The sequence below is a fragment of the Bison bison genome, unplaced genomic scaffold, assembly GCF_000754665.1.
Source record: "Bison bison bison isolate TAMUID 2011002044 unplaced genomic scaffold, Bison_UMD1.0 scf7180017864375, whole genome shotgun sequence".
Classification (NCBI taxonomy): domain Eukaryota; kingdom Metazoa; phylum Chordata; class Mammalia; order Artiodactyla; family Bovidae; genus Bison; species Bison bison.
In genome coordinates, this window is record NW_011494947.1 from 2,536,820 (window position 1) to 2,557,021 (window position 20,202).

The 20,202-nt window shown below is 48.9% G+C and overlaps 1 protein-coding gene across 1 annotated transcript in view; it reads right to left on the reverse strand.

The window, feature by feature from the left end:
* ABL1 (ABL proto-oncogene 1, non-receptor tyrosine kinase) overlaps positions 1-20,202 on the reverse strand; it is a 143,347-nt gene that overhangs the window by 5,975 nt on the left and 117,170 nt on the right. Inside the window, exons 4-10 of the mRNA XM_010856947.1 lie at positions 18,346-18,618; positions 9,085-9,169; positions 8,269-8,446; positions 6,270-6,454; positions 3,809-3,961; positions 2,165-2,254; positions 1,653-1,817 (exon numbers count right to left, since the gene is read on the reverse strand). Of these exons, the coding sequence (XP_010855249.1) occupies positions 1,653-1,817; positions 2,165-2,254; positions 3,809-3,961; positions 6,270-6,454; positions 8,269-8,446; positions 9,085-9,169; positions 18,346-18,618 (1,129 nt within the window). The remainder of the gene's footprint in view (positions 1-1,652; positions 1,818-2,164; positions 2,255-3,808; positions 3,962-6,269; positions 6,455-8,268; positions 8,447-9,084; positions 9,170-18,345; positions 18,619-20,202) is intronic.

Below are 20,202 nucleotides of genomic sequence, written 5' to 3' on the forward strand. Positions count from 1 at the left end.
ATTGGGAAGGGAGTATGTTAAGGCTGTATATTGCCACCCTGCTTATTTAACTTATATGCAGAGTACATCATGCAAAATGCTGGGCTGGATAAAGCACAAGCTGGAATCAAGATTGCCGGGACAAATATCAGTAACCTCAGATACAGCACCTTTATGGCAGAAAGCGAAGAGGAGCTAAAAAGCCTCTTGATGAAAGTGAAAAAGGAGACTGAAAAAGCTTGCTTAAAACTCAACATCCAAAAAATGAAGATCATGGCATCGGGTCCCATCACTTCATGGCAAATAGATGGGGAAACAATGAGAGACTTTATTTTCTTAGGCTCCAAAATCACTGAAGATGGTGACTGCAGCCATGAAATTAAAAGATGCTTGCTCCTTGGAAGAAAAGCTATGACAAACCTAAACAGTGTATTAAATAGCACAGATATCACTTTGCCAATAAAGGTCCATATAGTCGAAGCTATGGTTTTTCCAGTCATCATATATGGATTTGAGAGTTGGATCATAAAGAAGGCTGAATGTTGAAAAATTGATGCTTCTGAATTGTGGTGTTGGAGAAGACTCTTGAGAGTCCCTTGAATAAGCAAGGAGATCAAACCAGTCCATCCTAAAGGAAATCAAGCCTGAATATTCATTGGAAGGACTGATGCTGAAGCTGAAGCTCCAATACTTTGGCCACCTGATACCAAGAACCGATTCATTAGAAAAGACTCTGATGCTGGGCAAGATTGAAGGCAGGAGGAGAAGGGGACGACAGAGGACGACATGGTTGGATGGCATCACTGATTCAATGGACATGAGTCTGACCAAGTTCTAGGAAATGGTGAAGGACAGGGAAGCCTGGCGTGCTGCAGTCCACAGGGCTGCAAAGAGTCGGACACGACTGAGTCACTGAACAACATGATGAAAAAAGTTGGAATCATGGGGTCTTGTAGATTCTGGCTTTGTCCTGTCCCTTCCCATTCACCCAGAGTGTGTGGCCCATCACACCAATCCCCTAGAAGCAGCTAAAAACCCAGACACCTGGCCCACTGCAGACATCTCCACTCAGTTGGTCTGCTCTGGAATCCAGACTTCTGTATTTTTTTTTTTCGGTTGCGGCAACTGCAAAACCAGAGCAGCCTCGCTCAGAGCAGAGCCTGGCACACAGGAAGCATTGGATCCATGTTTGCTCCTGTTAACCCCTCCTGCAGTGCTCCCACCGCCCTCACTCATCAAGGGGACAGCACCAGAGTCTCTTCTCAGGGACCACGAGAGGACCCCAGCTCTGCCACGGGGGTCTCATGGCTCCGTCAGCACCAGTGAGCTTTTCGTATCAGTGCTTTCACAACAAGCTGCTCTTTGTTTGGTTCAGTGTTTATTATTGCTTTATCTGTCCACAATGCAGAACGACCACAAACAGTGTGAATGATACATGAAATGGTGGGTTTGTTCCTGGTAGGTTTTATGAATGTCTCTGCCTATCTGACTAGACTGACTGCCAAAGCAATGGCTCCTACCTGATGGGGGCAGGGGTGTGGTGGGTAGAGAGTGCAGAGAAAAGGAGAACTTTCCTCTCTTTGCAGCTGGCCCACTCATGAGGGATGTGCCTGCCTTTCAGTTTAGAGTCGACTCCCTGGAGCCCCCGAGGCGGGTGGGGGGTGGGCACATACCAGTCTCTCCTGGGCCCTTGGAGTGGGGTGTCTCGGGCATGTCGGGGCTGTCTTTGTGCTCAGCAGCTCTCCTGGAGGTTCTCGTCTTGGTGGGCAGTTCTGGGGCCTGCAGCAGGGTACCTGCAACCCCTCGCATGCCTTTCTTCCCCAACTCCTTTTCCACTTCTAAGAAACACCAAAAAAATTAAGAACAAAAGCAGCAGTCATCAGCAGCGGTGTCACTGTGGTATGTTGGCTTTTTCTTTTTAAGGCAACAGTGGAAAACTATATACGGTTACAGAAAAGGGACACACACTCTGAAGAAACACTACTTGAGCGATTTTCAGAACCCTGGCTTCAAGAGACGGAAAGCCACCCTCAGCACCCCTGCTCCGCTTTCTGGTCTCCGGCGAGATGCTGGTCTACGTGCTCTAGCAGGAAGCGGACTGAAGGCCTGGGCTGGGCCCCACACGGCTGTCCCTCCCAGGTCGACCTCGCTCCCCACCACGGGCACCCCAGGACGGGCACTTTACCGTCTGATATGCTGGATTCCTGGAACATCGTTTCAAAGGCTTGGTGGATCTCAGCGAAGGAGGGCCGGTCGGAGGGATTCCACTGCCAACCTGCAGATGAGACCCAAGTCAGACGGCCCACGAGGCCTCGCTAACATGGGGGGATGAGACATTCTCAGTGGAAAGTCTGGAAATTAACATTCCAATCCTGCTTAAGCATCTTTTGCTATGACAAGTTAAAGTGACGAATGTCACTGTGTCCTATTACAGACATTGAGAATTTGAGAAAATTTTACATACTGGCAGGAATATGGAGTCTAAAATCCCAGAGACAGGCTGACAGCAACAACTACATTTACAAATAGGATTTTACCAGCCTGCCTCCAGCAAACGTAAAAAGTTACTAAACCCAGTAGCTCACTTCCTACCTTACCCTTACTTCATGGTTATCAAAGCCCAAATTCCTCATCAGAAAAGACGTACTAATTAAAACAAGGTTAAAATGGGGATTAAGGGATGACTAAATCCTGTTAGTGAAGACACAGAGTCCCTCTCGGAAACTTCTGTTGAGAGTATCAATTCATATAGCCTTTTTGAGAAAAAGATGATAAAACCTATCAAAATTTAAAATGCACTTAGCTCCCTGAACCAACAGTTCAACTTCTAGAAGTACTAGAGTACTTATACATATATATGTACATATACATATATGTACATGTATGAGGGTGCTGGTTCTGCCTTGTTTAAAATGACAAAAAAACCCAAAAAACCAACAACAACAAATGTGTAAAACAACCAAATGCTCATCAAAAGAGGACTGGATGAATGAATAAATCATGCGATAGATGCCAGAGAGCTACATAAAGATATGAGACAGGAAAGTGGGGGAAAGAGAGTGCACCTGCTCTGAATCACAGACATGGAAAGACAGGCCTGTTCCACTGCTAAGTACAAAAAAAAGGTGAGGTGATAAATTTTTATACATTTTATATATGCACACGTTACATACTTATACACACACAACCTGTAACACACACGTAACATACATATACACACACCCTATAACATACATACACCGCACGTATAACACACACACACACATACACACGTGTGTATGTATATGTATGTGCGTATGTAAATTGCTGAATAATATATATGGGCTTCCCTGGTGGCTTAGCAGTAGAGAATCCTCCTGCCCATGTAGGAGATGCAAACTGGATCCCTAGGTTGGAAAGATCCTGGAGAAGGAAGTGGCAACCCACTCCGGTATTCTTTCCCGGGCAATCCCATGGACAGAGGAGCCTGGCGGACTACAGTTCACAGGGTTGTAAAACTTGGGGTTCTTATTAATAAATGCAAATTTCTTGTATAGTAGGCAAATATTCTGAGTGACTTTTATCCACACAGGTTTGGTAGCCATCAGTCTCATTTTGCATGAAAAACAAACAAAAAACCCTCACATGTAAAATACTATGCATGAATAAAGGCACAGAGAAACATGCGAAAAGTTAAGCAAAAAAAAAAAGCACCAAACTGTACAGTAGTTGCTTCTGAAGAATGGGAAGGAAGAGAGGAAATGGAGCACTTTTAAGCCCTGACTTGACACACACGCCCCGCACCGGGTTGCCTACAGAGCCCATATCGGAACCGGCGGGGAAGGCTCACATGCTCGCATGAGTTCGTAGACCTTCTCTGGGCAGCCTTCCGGGCGCTCCATGCGGTAGTCTTTCTCCAACAGCTCATACACCTGGGACAGGTCAATTCCTGGGTAAGGTGACATGCCATAGGTAGCAATTTCCCAAAGCAACACTCCAAATGCTAAAAGAAAGAAGAAAGATCAAGACTGTTCAAGGTGCGTTTAAGATTTGACTGCACCACATTCAAAACTGGCTAACTGTGCAGCAGACTTCAGAAGTTACGCCCTCAGCAGCAGCCCAGACACTCTGACATTTTATAAGGCTCTTAATTACCAACAACCCTGGACAGAACAGGACAGAATGAGGCTTTCCGGTCACTCAAGCCCACGGACTAGCACATGCTGTAGGAGAGGAGGGGCCTGGGGTGACCAACCCCTCCAGGGTCTTTAAGGGAGCATGGCCATCTTGTTGGGAGATGTGGTGGAAGGTGCCTAGGACTGGAATTGAAGAGGCCATTTCTAGTCGTGGCTCTGTGACCAACTAGCCACGTGCCTCCAACAGGCACCTCTCTCTTCTGGGTACATGAAGTGATCTCTAAGATCCCTTCCAACTCCAAAAATTCCATTAAAATCTAACGAAATCACTGAAATTCCAGGTCCCACTAAGGAACCTAATTCCTTGGAGAAGTGAGTGCTACAAGTCAGGGGCAGAGAATGAACCTGGAGTATTTCACCCATTTTAGATAGCACAGATGCTATAGAAGACTATAGGGTTTTGTCAGAAAGAACCAGGAATAATTTGAAGTCCCCACAGGCCAAAGTTGAGACGATCTGAATATCAATTTTAAAAAACTCCTGCAGTGGATTAATCTATAATATACTCAAATATAATTAAATCCAAGAGCTTGTAATAATACTACAAAAGAAAAACAAAACCTAATTGGTCACCACTGGAGGGTATTAAGAACTCAATCTGTTATCATGGCAACTGGTAAATAATGGCAAGGAAGTTTATATTTATCTTGTCTTTCCTGTATGAACTGTTTACCCTACTGTAATCAGACGGTAGGAGAGAGGAAGTTTCTTCTTAGAAGTATGGAGCTCATAAATGAGTAAGGAATAAGAGAACCTGGGAACTGTCACTTGGCAAGCCCCTCATCAATCAGTGGCTCTAGACAGAGAGGGAAAATCAAGAATTACGGGGCTACTGATCAAAGGTACCTTCCTTCCTATGAAGTACTCTTACAAAAACAAAACAAGTCAAACCTGAATGTGATCAAGGTGCCTAGGTCCAACTACCCATTTTCTGGGAATAGTGAAGACTGAGGAACATGAGAAACAGTGAGCAGAATCCAGAATGTGGGAGACTTTAAAGGACAAATGGCAGGATCTCTTCCACAAATAACCAGCGAGACACACAGAGAGATGAGAAAGGAGTTTACAGATGAGAGGAGACCTAAAGGATGTCATCAACTAATTGCACTGGGAAATTTGTATTTTCACCCCAATTCAAACAGATAAAAAAAAAAGGGGGTGACTTTTATGATTAACTGGAAATTTGAACATTGATATTTGCTAATATTTAGAAACCGGTTCTTTGATGGCTCAGCAGGTGAAGAATCTGTAATACAGGAGGCACGGGAGACACGGGTTCGATCCTTGGGTCAGGAAGATCCCCTGGAGAAGGAATTGGCAACCCACTCCAGCATTCTGGCCTGAAACATCCCATGCACAGAGGAACCTGGTGGGCTATAGTCCAAGGGGTCACAAAGAGTCGGACACAACTGAGCGACTAAGCACGCAAAATCCAGAAACTAAACTCAACTTGCGGTTCTACAAATACAAAAGCCGTCTTTTAAGAGACATATGAAATATTCATGGACAAAACATTATGCTGTCTGGAATTTGCTTTGAAATAACAAGGGTTGGGGCTGGGCGGGGGTATAGGGTGAGAGGGTACCACAAGGTGAAGACAGCAAAGCTGGGGGTGGCAAGTGCCTGGAGTCATCAGGCAACTCTGCCTCCTTGACTGCCTGCTGACAATCTGCATAACAAAAAGTAAAAATAAAATACTGTCACACAAGGCTTCGGAGAGGAACATTCTACTTGAATCTCAAACCAGACTCTGCAGCATTCTCTCCGCAGAGGCAGACCCTGGGTGCCTGCAGGGTGGGCTGGCTGCCCTGCACATCCAGGCAATCTAAGAGTGAAGAAGACATAAAGTTGTTAAGTGGGGGAAAGAGTTCATCTGAATTATTTTCGAAGAGGAAAAAAAACCTCATTTTTACCTTATTTAGGAGAGAAAACACGGGAGAAGAGATTTTTGAAATTGAAAAAGAAGTAAAAGAAACAAAAAGAGAAGGAAGCAATGAGAAAGAAATGAAAGAGCAAGGGAAAAGGAACTCAAAAGGCAAGGAGAGAAAGCAAAATGGGGACACAGCCCCCCCCCCAAGACGAGGGCGAGGACAAAACCAGAGCGGTGGCCCTTACCCCAGATGTCCGACTTGATGGAGAACTTGTTGTAGGCCAGGCTCTCGGGCGCCGTCCACTTGATGGGGAACTTGGCCCCGGCGTGGGCTGTGTAGGTGTCCCCTGTCATCAGCCTGCTCAGGCCAAAATCAGCCACCTTCACCAAGTGGTTTTCCCCTACCAGGCAGTTTCGGGCAGCAAGATCTCTGGGAAAGGAAACAGTTTATCTGTGAGTTCCTGGCTGGCTGTCAGCTTTACAAATCTTCCACCACTGCTTACCAAGGGGCAACACCCACAATGGGAAAATGGAGATCCTAAATAAATACATCTGCTTGTAAATAGTAACGACCAAGCTCTACCCGCAGCGGGTGGCGGGGGAACAGGCTCCCTGGCCCCACGACCTGGAGTGAGTGAATCACCCCAGGACTCGGTTCTCTCACCCATAAGATGATGATAACGGTGCTTGCTTCTTAGGGTGGTTGTGAGTGGTAGTGAACTCACAGTAAAGCACCGATGATGCCTGGGGACAGGGTCCTTAAGAGTCTGTTCAGCTACTCCTGCCCTGTGCCAGGCACCGGGAGCGGATATCCAGGCCAGGCCTTGATCTCGAGAAACGTACATCAGCGTGAGTCTCTGCTTGTCCTATTTAGACTCAACAGGATAAAATAGAGCCCATGACATTCTTTATCCAAATTGTATTTCCCACTTTCCTATTTCTTCCTGATGTGTATCCAAATGTATCCTATGGATTCCCTCCTGTATAATCAGCTTCCTTTAGCCTCCTGATTCTCCCACGGATGCAGGAGCCTAATCTCTGGTTCACGGACATTAAGCATGAAATCGCAAGGCAACCTGGAAAGCGGGATGAAGAGAGGCCCCCGCTGAAGGCGATGGCTGGGAGAGATAGCCTGATCACCAGCAATGAGAGGGAAAGGAAATTCAGGAGGGTGGTGCCTAATAGGATTTCGGTAAAGCATTTTAAGTTTGCGTGAATGAAGAGAGAATGAACCGAGCCGTGCAAGGCAAACCAGAAGTCAAGAAATTTCAATTTGCAGCCTCAGAGGGTTCACTTTCCTGAGTGACAGGAGCCTCTGAAGCAGACTCTCATGGACCAGAGAAAAATCTGTTGTACAAGGCACTGCCAGCAGTTCACACACGCTCCTCTTACTTCTCACTATGAAGTTCCGTGTACAGGTTTCATACTTGACTTAATTGGGAAGGAAAGGTCACCACGGTGGCTGGAGAACATCTTGTATAGAAGACTCTGGCAAAGCCCATCAGGCCCTATCCTGCACAGGCCGTCACTCTGCTAGGAAGCCATTTCCACCAGCAAAGAATGTGGAGACCAAGATAATTGTGGCATGTTTGAAGGTCAGAACACTCCAGGCTTTGAAGCAGCCAAGATGCTTAATTTAGAACTACGCATACACAATCCTGACAATGGTGGAAACATCCCTGAACCAGATGACAGCAAGTTAAGTGGAGAATGAAATGATAATTACCAGAAGGGAGGGGAAAACACATACACACACAACACGGGAACAAAAGCCATGTAGGGCCGTTTCTGAGAGCTTGTGGGGGAGAAACGCCCCAGCGGCTGCTGGCAAGAGGTCACGACACTACTGATGAGCCCCAGCCCTGGAGGAGCAACAGGTGCCCTATGTCACAAGGAGCCCTGCCAACGAAAAGGGGTGCCTTCTGATAAACTTCACCCAGTATTCCTCTTAGTCCAAAATGATTCTGCAGTGACATACTTCTCAGCCTGGGGATAACTACTCTGTGGGTCCAAGGGCCAGGCCGGGCTGAGTGCAGTCCTGGACGCACACCCGAAGCTGGCAACGTCAGGAACATGGTGTTCGCCTTTGCTCCAAGGTCCAAGGAGCTGCCGACGCTAAAAAATTCAGAGGCCGAGCCACAAGACCTTGTAGGTTGGGATTTTTTTTTTGTAAAAGTATGCCCGGTCCCGTGGTTGCCCCGCGACTCCGCTGGTGCGGGGAGGGCAGCCTCGCGCGGCTCCTACCTGTGGATGAAGTTTTTCTTCTCCAGGTACTCCATGGCGGACGAGATCTGCGTGGCCATGTACAGCAGCACCACGGCGTTCACCTCCTGCCGGTTACAGTCCCTCAGGTAGTCCAGCAGGTTCCCATAGGTCATGAACTCAGTGATTATGTAGAATGGGGGCTCCCGGGTGCAGACCCCTGCCAACGAGACAAGGCTTCAGCGTGCCGCTCCGCTCCCAACGGAGTACACACCAGAAAAGATGAGCCCTGAAGAACGAGGCTTCTGAGACGGATTCTCTCTCTGCCCCTACATCCCGGGCCCACGTCCTGCGATGACTCCATGCACTCGTGGGTTCAGATTATGGTCCCTCGGGAGGGACGTGCCCCACCCCCTCCCTTTTTTCTTCCTCTCAAGCCCATGGGCTTCAAGGAAACAAGCTGCCACTTAGTTCAAGAGCAGAGGCTGAGCCACATCAAACACACTAAGTCATCACCCCAATGGATACATGGATATTTCTATGTACAGAATCGCTTCAGGAAGGAACTTCTGAAATTCTTAGGTTTCAAGATATTGATTTGAGACTTGTGCTTGACCACTTTTGAGTATCAGCTTAAAAGTTGTAACATTCTCTCTCACGCGTGTGGGCACATGGACACACACACACACACACACACCCCCCCATTCCACACAGGTCTCTTTGCACCAAGGGCTGATACAGGTGGGGAACAGATGTACAGACCCGAAACCTTAAGGCAGTGAGCCATTCACCCCTGCTTCAACAGCGCCTGTATCGCTCGGAGAGTTTAATTCAGAGCTCAGCGCTCCTCACACTCACCGAGTAACTGTACTAAGTTGGGGTGCTTGATCTCTTTCATTACTGCAGCCTCTTTCAAGAACTCCTCCACCTCCATGGTATCCTCCTGCAGGAAAGAAGGAAGTGATGAAATTATCTCAGCAAGGAAAGTGTTCAAGTGGGGAAGTACGACTTGAACGGTTAACACAAGCTGGAGCTTCGACAGGTAATCATCCTGGTCCACCGGTTTCAACCACGACATCCTTCTTGACAGGTTCCAAGGCACAAAGTTCCAAGGTTCCAAGGCATCAGCCCGATGGCACAAAGAATTTTCTACTATGGCGCAGAGCTTTTGAATTCTCACCCTGAGCACAACAGCGAAGCTGGCTGGGTATGCTGGTGACTTGCTCTGGTGGCTCCATGCACACTACTTGTTTCCATCACCTAGTGAAGTTTACGGGGAGGGAGGGAGATGTGTGAAGGCAACCACCACAATCATGGTACCACTCCCCTAAGGAACGGCTGGTTTCCAAGGACTCCCAAAACGTTTAACATTAAAAAAAAAAAAATCACTTGAAGAATCCAAAAGGTACTTGATTCAAGAGAAGAGACCTTGATGACACAAAAAGATGTATATAGCACTACCAAAGAACAGGGCCTCAAGATGTGGCAGCAAGAGAGGACGCTGAGTTTCTTAAGAACGTGGTCTTGTGCGGCCCTTAATGAAGCAATCGCCACTACCTGTCAGGTCAATTTACTCAGACCCTAAAACAAGCCTCACTGGCAGCTCCCCTAGCAATGGGTTCATAAATGTGATCACCAGCCCACACCACGTTTCAGCGAGCTCACAGCATTTAAATGCCAAGGGGAGACAAAGATATTAGCACACGCCCAGAGCAAATGTGACAATATTGCTACATTTCCTCACCTATCAGGGCGGAGTGCTGTGGTGCTGGGTCCTGGGGTTGGCCCTGTTATCAAGATCGTGGGGGTGGGCTTATGTCGGGGAGACTTCTTTTCTGACCACCAAAGGAAGAAGCCAGTGGATGAGATGTGACGTAGTCTGTTGCTATAAAGGCCAATGAGGGAAGTGAGACCAGACCCTCCCAGGTTTCAACATGGAGTCTGAGTCTGTCTGAAGAGCAAGACTGCAGGGGAGACGGGGAGAGCACGTCTTGAAAACTAGATTCCCCAAGAAGAAAGCTTTATCAACTACTGTAAAAGTGGAGCTTTCTTTACACTGTACCTGCGGCCCCTCTGGGAAACAAAGAGCTAAAGTGTCCTCCTCACCGTAGCTGCCGGTTCCCACCCTGGCACCTGGGGATGACCTCCCGAGGACAGGTCACCCTCTACTGGGCGCTGTCCTGCTCTGCTCAACGTGTTTACCAGTGAAGCAGGACCAGTGAGGATGTGCGTCAGCCCCTGAATCACTCAGCTCAGGGCCTGGTGGGGCTGAAACGTAGACGCAGTTTACTGCCCTATCGAAATGGTGAGGGCTTCCCTGGTAGCTCAGGGGTAAAGAATCCACCTAGCAGCAGCTCAGCATCAGAAAAACAAACAACCCAATCAAAAAACCGGCAGAAGACCTAAACAAACATTTCTCTAAAGAAGACATACAGATGATTAATAAAACGAAAAGATGCTCAACATCGCTTATTACTGGAGAAATGCAAATCAAAATACAATGTATGAGGTGATGGCCATCATCAAGAAATCTACAGACAAATGCTGGGGAGGGTCTGGGGAAAAGGGAACCTCCTTGCACTGCTGGTGGGAATGTAAATTAATAACAGCCACAATGGAGAACGGTATGGAGATGCCTTAAAAAACTAGCAGCAAAACTACCGTATGACCCAGCAATCCCACTACTGGGCACATACCCTGCGAAAACTATTTTAAAAGACACATGTGCCCCAACGTTCACTGCAGCACTATTTACAACAGCCAGGACCTGGAAGCAACCTAGATGTCCATGACAGATGAACGGACAAAGAAGTTGTGGCGCATACATACAAGGGAGTAATACACACCCATAAAAAGGAACAAATTTGAGTCAGTTCTAGTGAGGTGGATGAAACTAGAGCCTGTTACATAGAGTGAAGTAAATCAGAAATAGAAAAACTAATATCATATATTAAGTCTTACATATGGAATCCAGAAAAATGGTACTGAGGCACCTATTTGTAGGGCAGTGTTAGAGACACGCAGACAACAGACTTGTGGACACAGTGGGCAAGGAGAGGATGGGACAAACCGAGATAGAAGCACACACAGCACCATATGTAAAACGGTCGGTGGGAATTTGCTGTATGAAGCAGGGAGCTCAACTGGTGCTCTGTGATAACCGAGGGGTGGCATGCGGTGGGAGGTGGGAGGCAGGTTCAAGAGCGAGGAAACACATGTATGCTTATGGCAGATTCACGTCGCTGTATGGCAGAAACCAATACAACATTGTAAAGCAATTATCCTCCAATTAAAATTAGATAAATTAAAAAAAAGAAAAGAATCTACCAAACAATGCGAGAGGCCAGAGTTCCGTCCCTGATCTGGGAAGATTCCACATGCCCTGCAGAGCAACTAAGCCCATGAGCCACAACTAATTCCTAGTTTTTAAAGAAATCTCCATACCGTTCTCCATAGTGGCTGTATCAATTTACATTCCTACCAACAGAGCAGGAAGGTTCTCTTTGCTCCACACTCTCTCCAGTGTTTACTGTTTGCAGATTTTTTTAAGCATCTACTGAGCCCACGAGCTGCGACTAATGAATCCTGCGTGCTCTAGAGTCTGTCCTCTGCAAAAAGAGGAGCCACTGCAATGAGAAGCCCAGGGACCGAAATTCTAGAGTGGCGGCCCCACTCATCGCAGCTAAGGAAAAGCCATGCAGCAACAAAGACCCAGCGAAGCCAAAAATAAAGAAAGAAAATTGCTTAAAAAAAAAGGTGAGCCATTCTAAGGTCAGTTAAACATCCTGGGTGGACTCTGTGTCAAGCTGCATGGGTGGGAAAAGAATACACCCCTGCTGCCACCTTCCTGGCTGTTTAATTCTTCAAGTCCTCTATGTTCCTGAGCATGCTGAACAGACCACGCTGTCTCTGGTGTGGCGGGTTCTGATCTACCAGGGTGAAAATGAAAGTGGCTCAGTCACATCCCACTCTTTGAGATCCCATGGACTACACGGTCCATGGAATTCTGCAGGTCAGGATACTGGAGTGGGTAGCCTATCCCTTCTCTAGGGGATCTTCCCAACCCAGGGATCAAACCCAGGTCTCCCACACTGCAGGACCACGCTGTCTCTGGGGCGGTGGGCTCTGATCTACCAGGGTGACACACTACTGTGGATGGCTGGAGGGCAAGTGCCTGCCGGAACCACAGGTTCAACGCCACTCAAAGGAAGGACCCGGGCCTGTAAGACTCTTGCTCAGCCAACAGTATGTTCAATAAGCAGCCCTCGAATGAAGGCTCATGGGCGTAAAGGCCCCCATAACGAACCACGCAGAGTGAGATCATTTCCGAAGTAACACTGCTCTTGTAGTACTGACTCTTCTACAAGAACCACGTTCCAGGTCTTGAGGGGTGTGGACGTGCAAAGGAACACTGTGGCTTTCAAAGGCATCCTTCTCCTCTCTCTCCGTTCTTTCACTTACTCACTCATACACACGCACACACGGCATGTGGACAGTATAAATAACTCCTTGTTTTTTGTCTTTCAGGACAATCTTGTGTGAACTTGTCTCCCCCTGCTGGAAGCAGGCCTGGTTCAATAGCATCCTACACTGGTAGCTGTGTTCAACTGGAAATAGCCCTGATGCTATCCTGCTATAGTCCTTTCATTTTAAAAATCTCCATCACCTTTTTGAAGAGGATTCTTCCATTTACATAGTAAAATAAAAGGAATTCTGAATGATTAGGGCAAAGGCCACACTCTGAGTAAAGGCTGTGAATTTCAGTCCTGTCAGTCAAGGAGGGAGATGGGTCCCCTGGCCTCTCTTCATGAGGCCTGACTGGATGCGGATGAAAGCTGTGGCTGGCCCAGTGGTTAAGAGGATGCTCGTGAGTTATCCCTACCGAGCTCTGCTGCGGCGTCACCACGGTCAGTCACCTACATGACAGGAAACAGTATCGCTGGACTTGCTCTCTCGCCTACCGCATGGAAAGAAGAGCATTACCTGGCTCGTACACAGAGAGCGCCGAGGGCAGCACTCGGAACACGGTCATCACCACTCCGGGGGATTCACTGTCACTATTATTAAGACAGCTGATCTCTATTCCTGAGAAGCAGGCTAAACATATTGCTGTATGGAAGACTTTACTTAACACTGGTTTTGGGGTCTTTTTCACATTCTCTCAGACTCAACATGTCACAGGTAGCTTCATCCTTTTTGCTCACTGGCCTCATCCCCAAGAGCAGGAATTCTATGGCACAGGAGAGTACACCATTTTTAAGTCCAGCCCAGCTCTCAGTCCTCTCCAGACCTCCCTCTTGGCTGAGCTGGGCTTGTGTCTAAGGTAGATCAGCTTCCACATTTCGTGTTTACCCAACGTCAGAGAAGGGCAGTTACAAGCACACTGAAGTGCCATCCCGCACCACTGGCTCAACCAGGATCAACACACGGGAGAGACAGGGGAGGTTCTGAGCTAGAGTGAGGAAGGCAGCTGGTTCACAAATCAGGTGGGGAGCTTAAAGCTCAAGTGAAAAGTCCATAACAGACGATCTCGGAGAGGAACCCCAGACTCTGGTCCCCAGTAGGGTAGCCGTGTTGAGCTCCATGGCCAGAGGGAACCCATGCGACAGGGCAGCAGCCCCTCTCCCCAGCACATGGCTCCTCACGAAGCCAGAGCGACCGTGGAGACTGGACGGGGTTCCTGGTGTCCTGGGGCCTTCCCTTCTCTGCTCGTGATTGGAGCTCTCCAGTAAGACCAGCTTCCTGGGGGTGGGCGGGGCAGTAACGAATGTAAACCCAAAGCGAACACATACTGTGTTGGTGCAGGTGGGGAAAACGGGCACTTCCTCCACACGGGTGCTGGAGTGCACACTGGTACGAGCACTTGGATCCAGCAGTTTCTGCTCTGAGGAACTGACCTACCAGCTCAGTCTCCCACATGTGCAAACACGGAGAGTCCCTGTACACTGCGTGTAACAGCAAAGTAGTGGAGAGGAGACACACATCTACGGAAGGCTGGTAAGATACTAAAATACCAACCAAAAACAAGGCCACCTTCCAAGTACTGTCAAGGAGGAGCTTCCAAGATACAGTAACAGAAGGTTCAGAGCAGTGTCTATAGCAGGCTACCACGTGGTTAAGAAAGGTAACACAGGTGTGGACTATTTCCAGAAGGACGTTAAACTCAAGGGTGGAGGAAACTATGTATATGTATCACCTACTGGAAAAACAGGTCAACAAATGAGTACAGGCTAAGCTTCAACTTTTTTCAACAGTGCGATTTTCTGCTATTTTAACAGTAAATTTGTCAGCTAGCTTATGAGTCAATATTAACACAATTAGATCAATGGCAGACTTTTCCAAATTATATTACTTACACAGCTGTTTTATACAAAGATGACTGATGTACAAACTTTTACTAGACAGCTCAAGACTGAAGACTGTCAAAATTCAAACTAAACGTTCCCCATCAGGAGGCCTTTGCTGTAGTTCCAGTTTCCCACCACAGGGGTCAACCTGCTGCTACTGCTGCTGCTGCCAAGTCAATTCGGTCATGTCCGACTCTGTGTGATCCCATAGACGGCAGCCCATCAGGCCCCACCGTCCCTGGGATTCTCCAGGCAAGAACACTGGAGTGGGTTGCCATTTCCTCCTCCAATGCATGATAGTGAAAGTGAAAGTGAAAGTGAAGTCGCTCAGTCGTGTCTGACTCTTAGCGACCCCATGGACTGCAGCCACCAGGCTCCTCTGTCCATGGGATTTTTCAGGCAAGAGGGGTCAACCTAGGGTCCCCTTTTTCTCTCTTCTGGTCTTCCTTTTGCCCTGAAGCGAAGAGACCAGTGTTGCCTGGAGGAGCAGTACAGAGTGGTGGTTAAGAGCAGGGCCTTGCTCCCCCCGCTGGTTAAGGAGGGTCTGGTTCTGTCTGCAGAGGGCCCCGCGATACCAAACAGGAAGGACAAAGAGGGCCTCAGTGAGAACTGGCTAAATGGACAAAAGCTTGGGCTAGAACATGAGGACTTCCCAAGGCGTCTTCAAGAGAAAGGCAGATCACAGCCTGTGGGGGAAGGGAACGGGGCGGGGGGGACTGGGAAAAGGTGACTTTTAAGGTGCGCAACTGTAGTTTGTGTGTATTCTTCATGGTATACGAGGAATCGGATGCTGTGTAACAATTTTTAGAAAGACCTGGGCTTTGCAGCAGGATGTCTGGGTTCACGCCCTGCCTCCGTCACTGCCAGCCATGCAACTGACGCCAGGCCAGTTAGTGAACCTCCCCCTGCTTCAGGTCTCTCAACTCTGAAACGGAAGGGGTAATCAGCAGCCTTCTCTTCAGGTTGGAAGGATTAAATGAGATGCTCAATGCAGAGCATGAAGCACTCAGACTCTGCCAGGCACGTTGGGAGCATCAGTAAACGACAGCTACCACTGCCACTTAGAGCCCACACAAACTCTCCACGTCTGTAGTGGGGATGAACGCCCCAAATGCTGACAGCAGGCTGATCTGAGAAGCGGGAAACATACTGCGCACACGCTTTCTGAGCAGGGTGTGCTGGAAGGAGGGATCGTTTATTTAGCCATTGCTCAGTACCTTATTACTGGGTTAATCCACCTCTAGAAAACGACACACTCCCCCTTCCCTAATTAGTCATTCCACTGGGAATGACTGACTAGTCACAGAAATCTATGCAACTATATTCTGTAATTTCTTTTTCATGAACTATGGGATCATAAGTTAATAAGGCTCTTAGGGAAAATCATTAAAAGTATAAAAAGCTTAATAACACATCATTAGAGAAGTACGTTCTGGAAGGCACCCACTTCCAGTTAATTGTGATATATGGGTAGAATAAAAAACCCCCCGAGCTCCAGGGAGCCTCTCCTCTAGAAGCATCTTCTTCAGTCACTCAGAAAACAACGGCTCGGCACAGCTAGTGGGCTACGGTTTTCCCAAGTGCAACTGCTACCTCCTCAAGTTTTCAAACAGGCCTCTCCCAGACTGCCGTCTATTTGTGCTTTTCCTCTTGTTTGGCTTTGGCAAATCCTGGCAAGCGTGTGGGTAGCGCCTGGGCCTTGACCAGTTCTGCAAGCCAGCCGAGGCCTTGTCTCCCGGGGCCTGGTCTGCAGCTGTGGTCACATGGGGACGTGGGAGCATGCGTCTCCCTGCCGTTGCCAGGCCTCCATTGAGCTCATTCGAAGCCTGCTGACAGGGCTGCCCCAGGAGCGGTGAATCCAGTCACCTTCTTCCTGTGCATCAAAACCTTCAGGGTGCCCCACTGCCTCCGGGACAGCACCCCAGCTCCTCAGGCGGGCTTGAGAGCTCTGAGATGTGCTGAGTCTGCTCTGCCCCCTACCTCCCTCTCCCAGCTCCGTCCCTTCGCTCACCCTGTTCCTCCTCTGTGGCTGGCTCGGGGCCCGTCCTGCCCTCTCCCTGGCCAGCAGCGCTCACCCGTCCCTCCTCTTGTCCCCACGCGGCACTACAGCTCTGAGCTCCTGTCGCGATCACAGCCTCCGTCACACGTGGTGCAGTGAGTGGCACACCGACCCATCTCTCCTACTAACTAGACTACCTAAGTAGGGCTTCCCTGGTGGCTCAACAGTAAAGAGTCTGCCTGCAGTGCAGGAGACCCAGGTTCAAGCCCTAGGTCAAGAAGATCCCCTGGAGATGGGAATGGCTGCCCACTCAAGTATTCCTGCCTGGAGAACTCCATGGACAGAGGAGCCTGCTGGGCTACGGTCCATGGGGTCGCAAAGAGTGGACACAACTGAGAGACTGACACCTGCACTTTTCAGACTACCTACTTCCAGCTAGACAGCTCTAACTACCTAGACTTAGCCCAAGGCCAAGGACTCTGTCCGATTCCTTTGTCACAGTCCCAGTGTTAAGCTCAGGGTCTGGCAAATAAGAGGATTTTTAAAATCTGATAGGCATTTACCAAATTCTTCACTATCTGGAAAACATACAGGAGTCCTCAAAACACCCATGCCACCCCCTCACCAAGTGTATCAATCCTGCATCCAAGGACCAAGCTAAGGGGACGCAGTCAGTACGAAGGCCAGGAAGCCACCTTTGGTATCTGGGACTAAAGAATGGGATCTTTTCTCTAAAGTGTCACTTCGTATCAACCAGAAACCACAACTTCTATTTTGTCATGCCTTTGAATGAGGGCATCAGGGAATTAACTGGGTCCCGAAAGGGCAGGCGTTCTGGCCACGTGCACCCGAACGACCTTCGAGAAGAAGTGCATACACACTCGGGTTCGTTTCCCCAGGGGTGGGTGTTTCAGTTCTGCTTCTTTGCCAATAGCTGCAAAACGGGGCTCCCCTCTCTCCCATTCCTGGGCACAGCTCAATGGAATTGGGAGTTTATTTAAAACAAGTGAAAACCACGCAGGTCAACACTAGGGGACACTCTCGCCACAGCTAAAACTGTGGGTCACACTTTTAAGGAGGTCGAGGCCTGGAAATGAAAACTTCTCCCTGGGCGTCCTAAGAGCTGCCTGGACACGAAAAACACTAGGCATCAGCTGAGAGGGAAAGCCACAGTAAGGGCACAGAACAGACGGTATCTGAGTTAGCAAGAAGCCCTCGTGTTTTCATAACGCCTCCTGGTGGGGCAGCCCCACACTCGTCTTTCCAGGAGTCTGGACACATAATACAGAGAACTGGAACCTACTAGAAACACCTGGTGCATCTGCTCTCACATCTAAAAAAAAAAATCCACAGATTTGGTTTTGTCTCCTACAAAACTCAAGAGATTCCCTGCCCACCCGCCCCCGCCCTCTTAACTCAATAGGAAGTGATTCAAATGCCACCCAAACTGAACGGAAACCCGCAGCTTTCAAACACCCTTGCCATAGAATGAAAAAACTCCTTCAAATGACTAATCGTTTTACACCAAAAAAAAACCCACAGCACTTCTCAGCTCTCAGCATATGTGGAAACACGTGGAGAATAGGCGAATGAGTCAACCCGCTCACAGAAACCCAGACGGCGTGTGCCGGGCAGTCGGGCCCGGGGCTGGGCGTGCAGGCAGGCGATGGAGGGCGCGCGGCGGGGCCCCAGGGGATAACAGGCCCCCCGGAACTGAGGCTCTGCGAGCGCCTGGTCTCGCTGGACAGCCCGCCGGGCAGGTCCCGGGCTTACCTTCAGGGTCTTCACGGCCACCGTCAGGCTGTATTTCTTCCACACGCCTTCGTACACCTCCCCGTACTGGCCACCCCCCAGCTTGTGCTTCATGGTGATGTCCGTGCGCTCCATCTCCCACTTGTCGTAGTTGGGGGACACGCCGTAGACGGTGGGCTTGTTGCGCTTGGGGGCCGGGTAGTGGAGAGTGGTGATGAGCCCGTCGGCCACAGTGGAGTGGTGATGGACCAGCTCGGCCAGCGTGTTGAAGCGGCTCTCGGAGGAGACGTAGAGCTGAGGAGACAGGGACAGCCTTCAGCCAGCGAGCAGACAGAGCCCAACGACTCAGGAGGCCGGCTCTGTGTGCTGGGCCTTAACACACAGCAGCCCCTCAGAGCAACCACCCTCCACACAGGACCCCGGGTGGAGAAAATCACTCACGCTGTGTTTCTCTGTGAAACCCTCCACCTGCCTGACTGCCACACGTCTGGTTCTCTGTGACCAGCCTGAGTACACTGGCAGCGTCCGTGAAGTATTCCCTGACTGGCCAACGCAAAGTCACGGCTCAGCATCAGTCTTCTCATCACCTGTCTTACTTCTCTGCACTGTACTCACCTCAGGCTGATGATTCCTGGTCTACCTGCTTGGTTACTGTCTGTCTCCATCTACCAGAACGCCAGTTTCATAAGAATAGAGCCCTTCGGCCGTCCGCTTTTATCCTGTGTCCCCAGTGTCCAGAAAAAGATACAAGCACATAACTGATACTCAACAAATGTTGTTGGTTAAATTAGTAAAGATGAGAACTTAGTATTTGCTGATTAGAAAAGAAAATGAATTATAATAATTATGTTTATTACCCTAAACTTATAATGATATAATTGTCTAGAACTAAACAGTGATCAGGCTTCCCTGGTGGCTCAGTGGTAAAGAATCCGCCTGCCAATGCAAGAGATGTGGGTTTGACCCCTGGGTTGGGAAGATCCCCTGGAGGAGGAAATGGCAATCCACTCCAGTATTTCTTGCCTGGAGAATCCCATGGACAGAGGAGTCCGGCGGGCTACAGTCCATGGGGCTGCAAAAGAGTTGGACAGGACTTAACAACTGAACAGCAACAACAGTGATTAGAGGTGAAAATCACTAAATAAAACGTAAATCTCCTTCTCATTCCTACTCCCTCGATTTGGGCTGAGCAGGAAGCATCAGAGGCCAAGACTTGCAAATGCCCGTGGCGTGCCCATGTGGGATGTCCTGCCAGCTCTCTCTCAGGACAGATTGGGGGTGTGGAGGGCTACACAGAGTCCACACGGCCCCCTCCAGCACAGGGAAGTAGGAGAAGGGATAGAGACACAAATACACGTCAGTCTGGAATTGAGACTGACGGCTGGTGAGCACCCCCACAGCGAACCCCTCCGTGTGGCGTCCTGGTCTGAACGTGCAGAGGGGAGGAAGGCAGAGGCTGGCAGAGAGCAGCATGAGGACAGGACAGCTCTCTTTCTTCCTTCTTTTTGGTTCAATGAGGCAGTGAAGGGGTATTTCCTTACCAAAACCAATTCACATTAAAATTCACAGAGAACACTCGGGATCCAGGCATGTAAGTGACTCTGCTGGCTCACTAAGGGCAGCTGACAATCGCTCAAGGTGGAACGGATCTTTAAAATCACAACTAGGTGTTCGTAAGCCTTGGTCAAACTGCAAAGATGTGGGAAAGAGGAATACAGATTTGGGACAGTGGTGATGCCTGAGGCAAGAGGGACAGAAGGAACAGGATCAGTCAGCTACAGCTGTATTAACTCCCTACTTAAGAAAAAAAAAAAAACAGGAAGAGAAAGCCCAGAACACCTATGACCGGGCCACGGCCTCGGCTGTTGGCAACAGAAG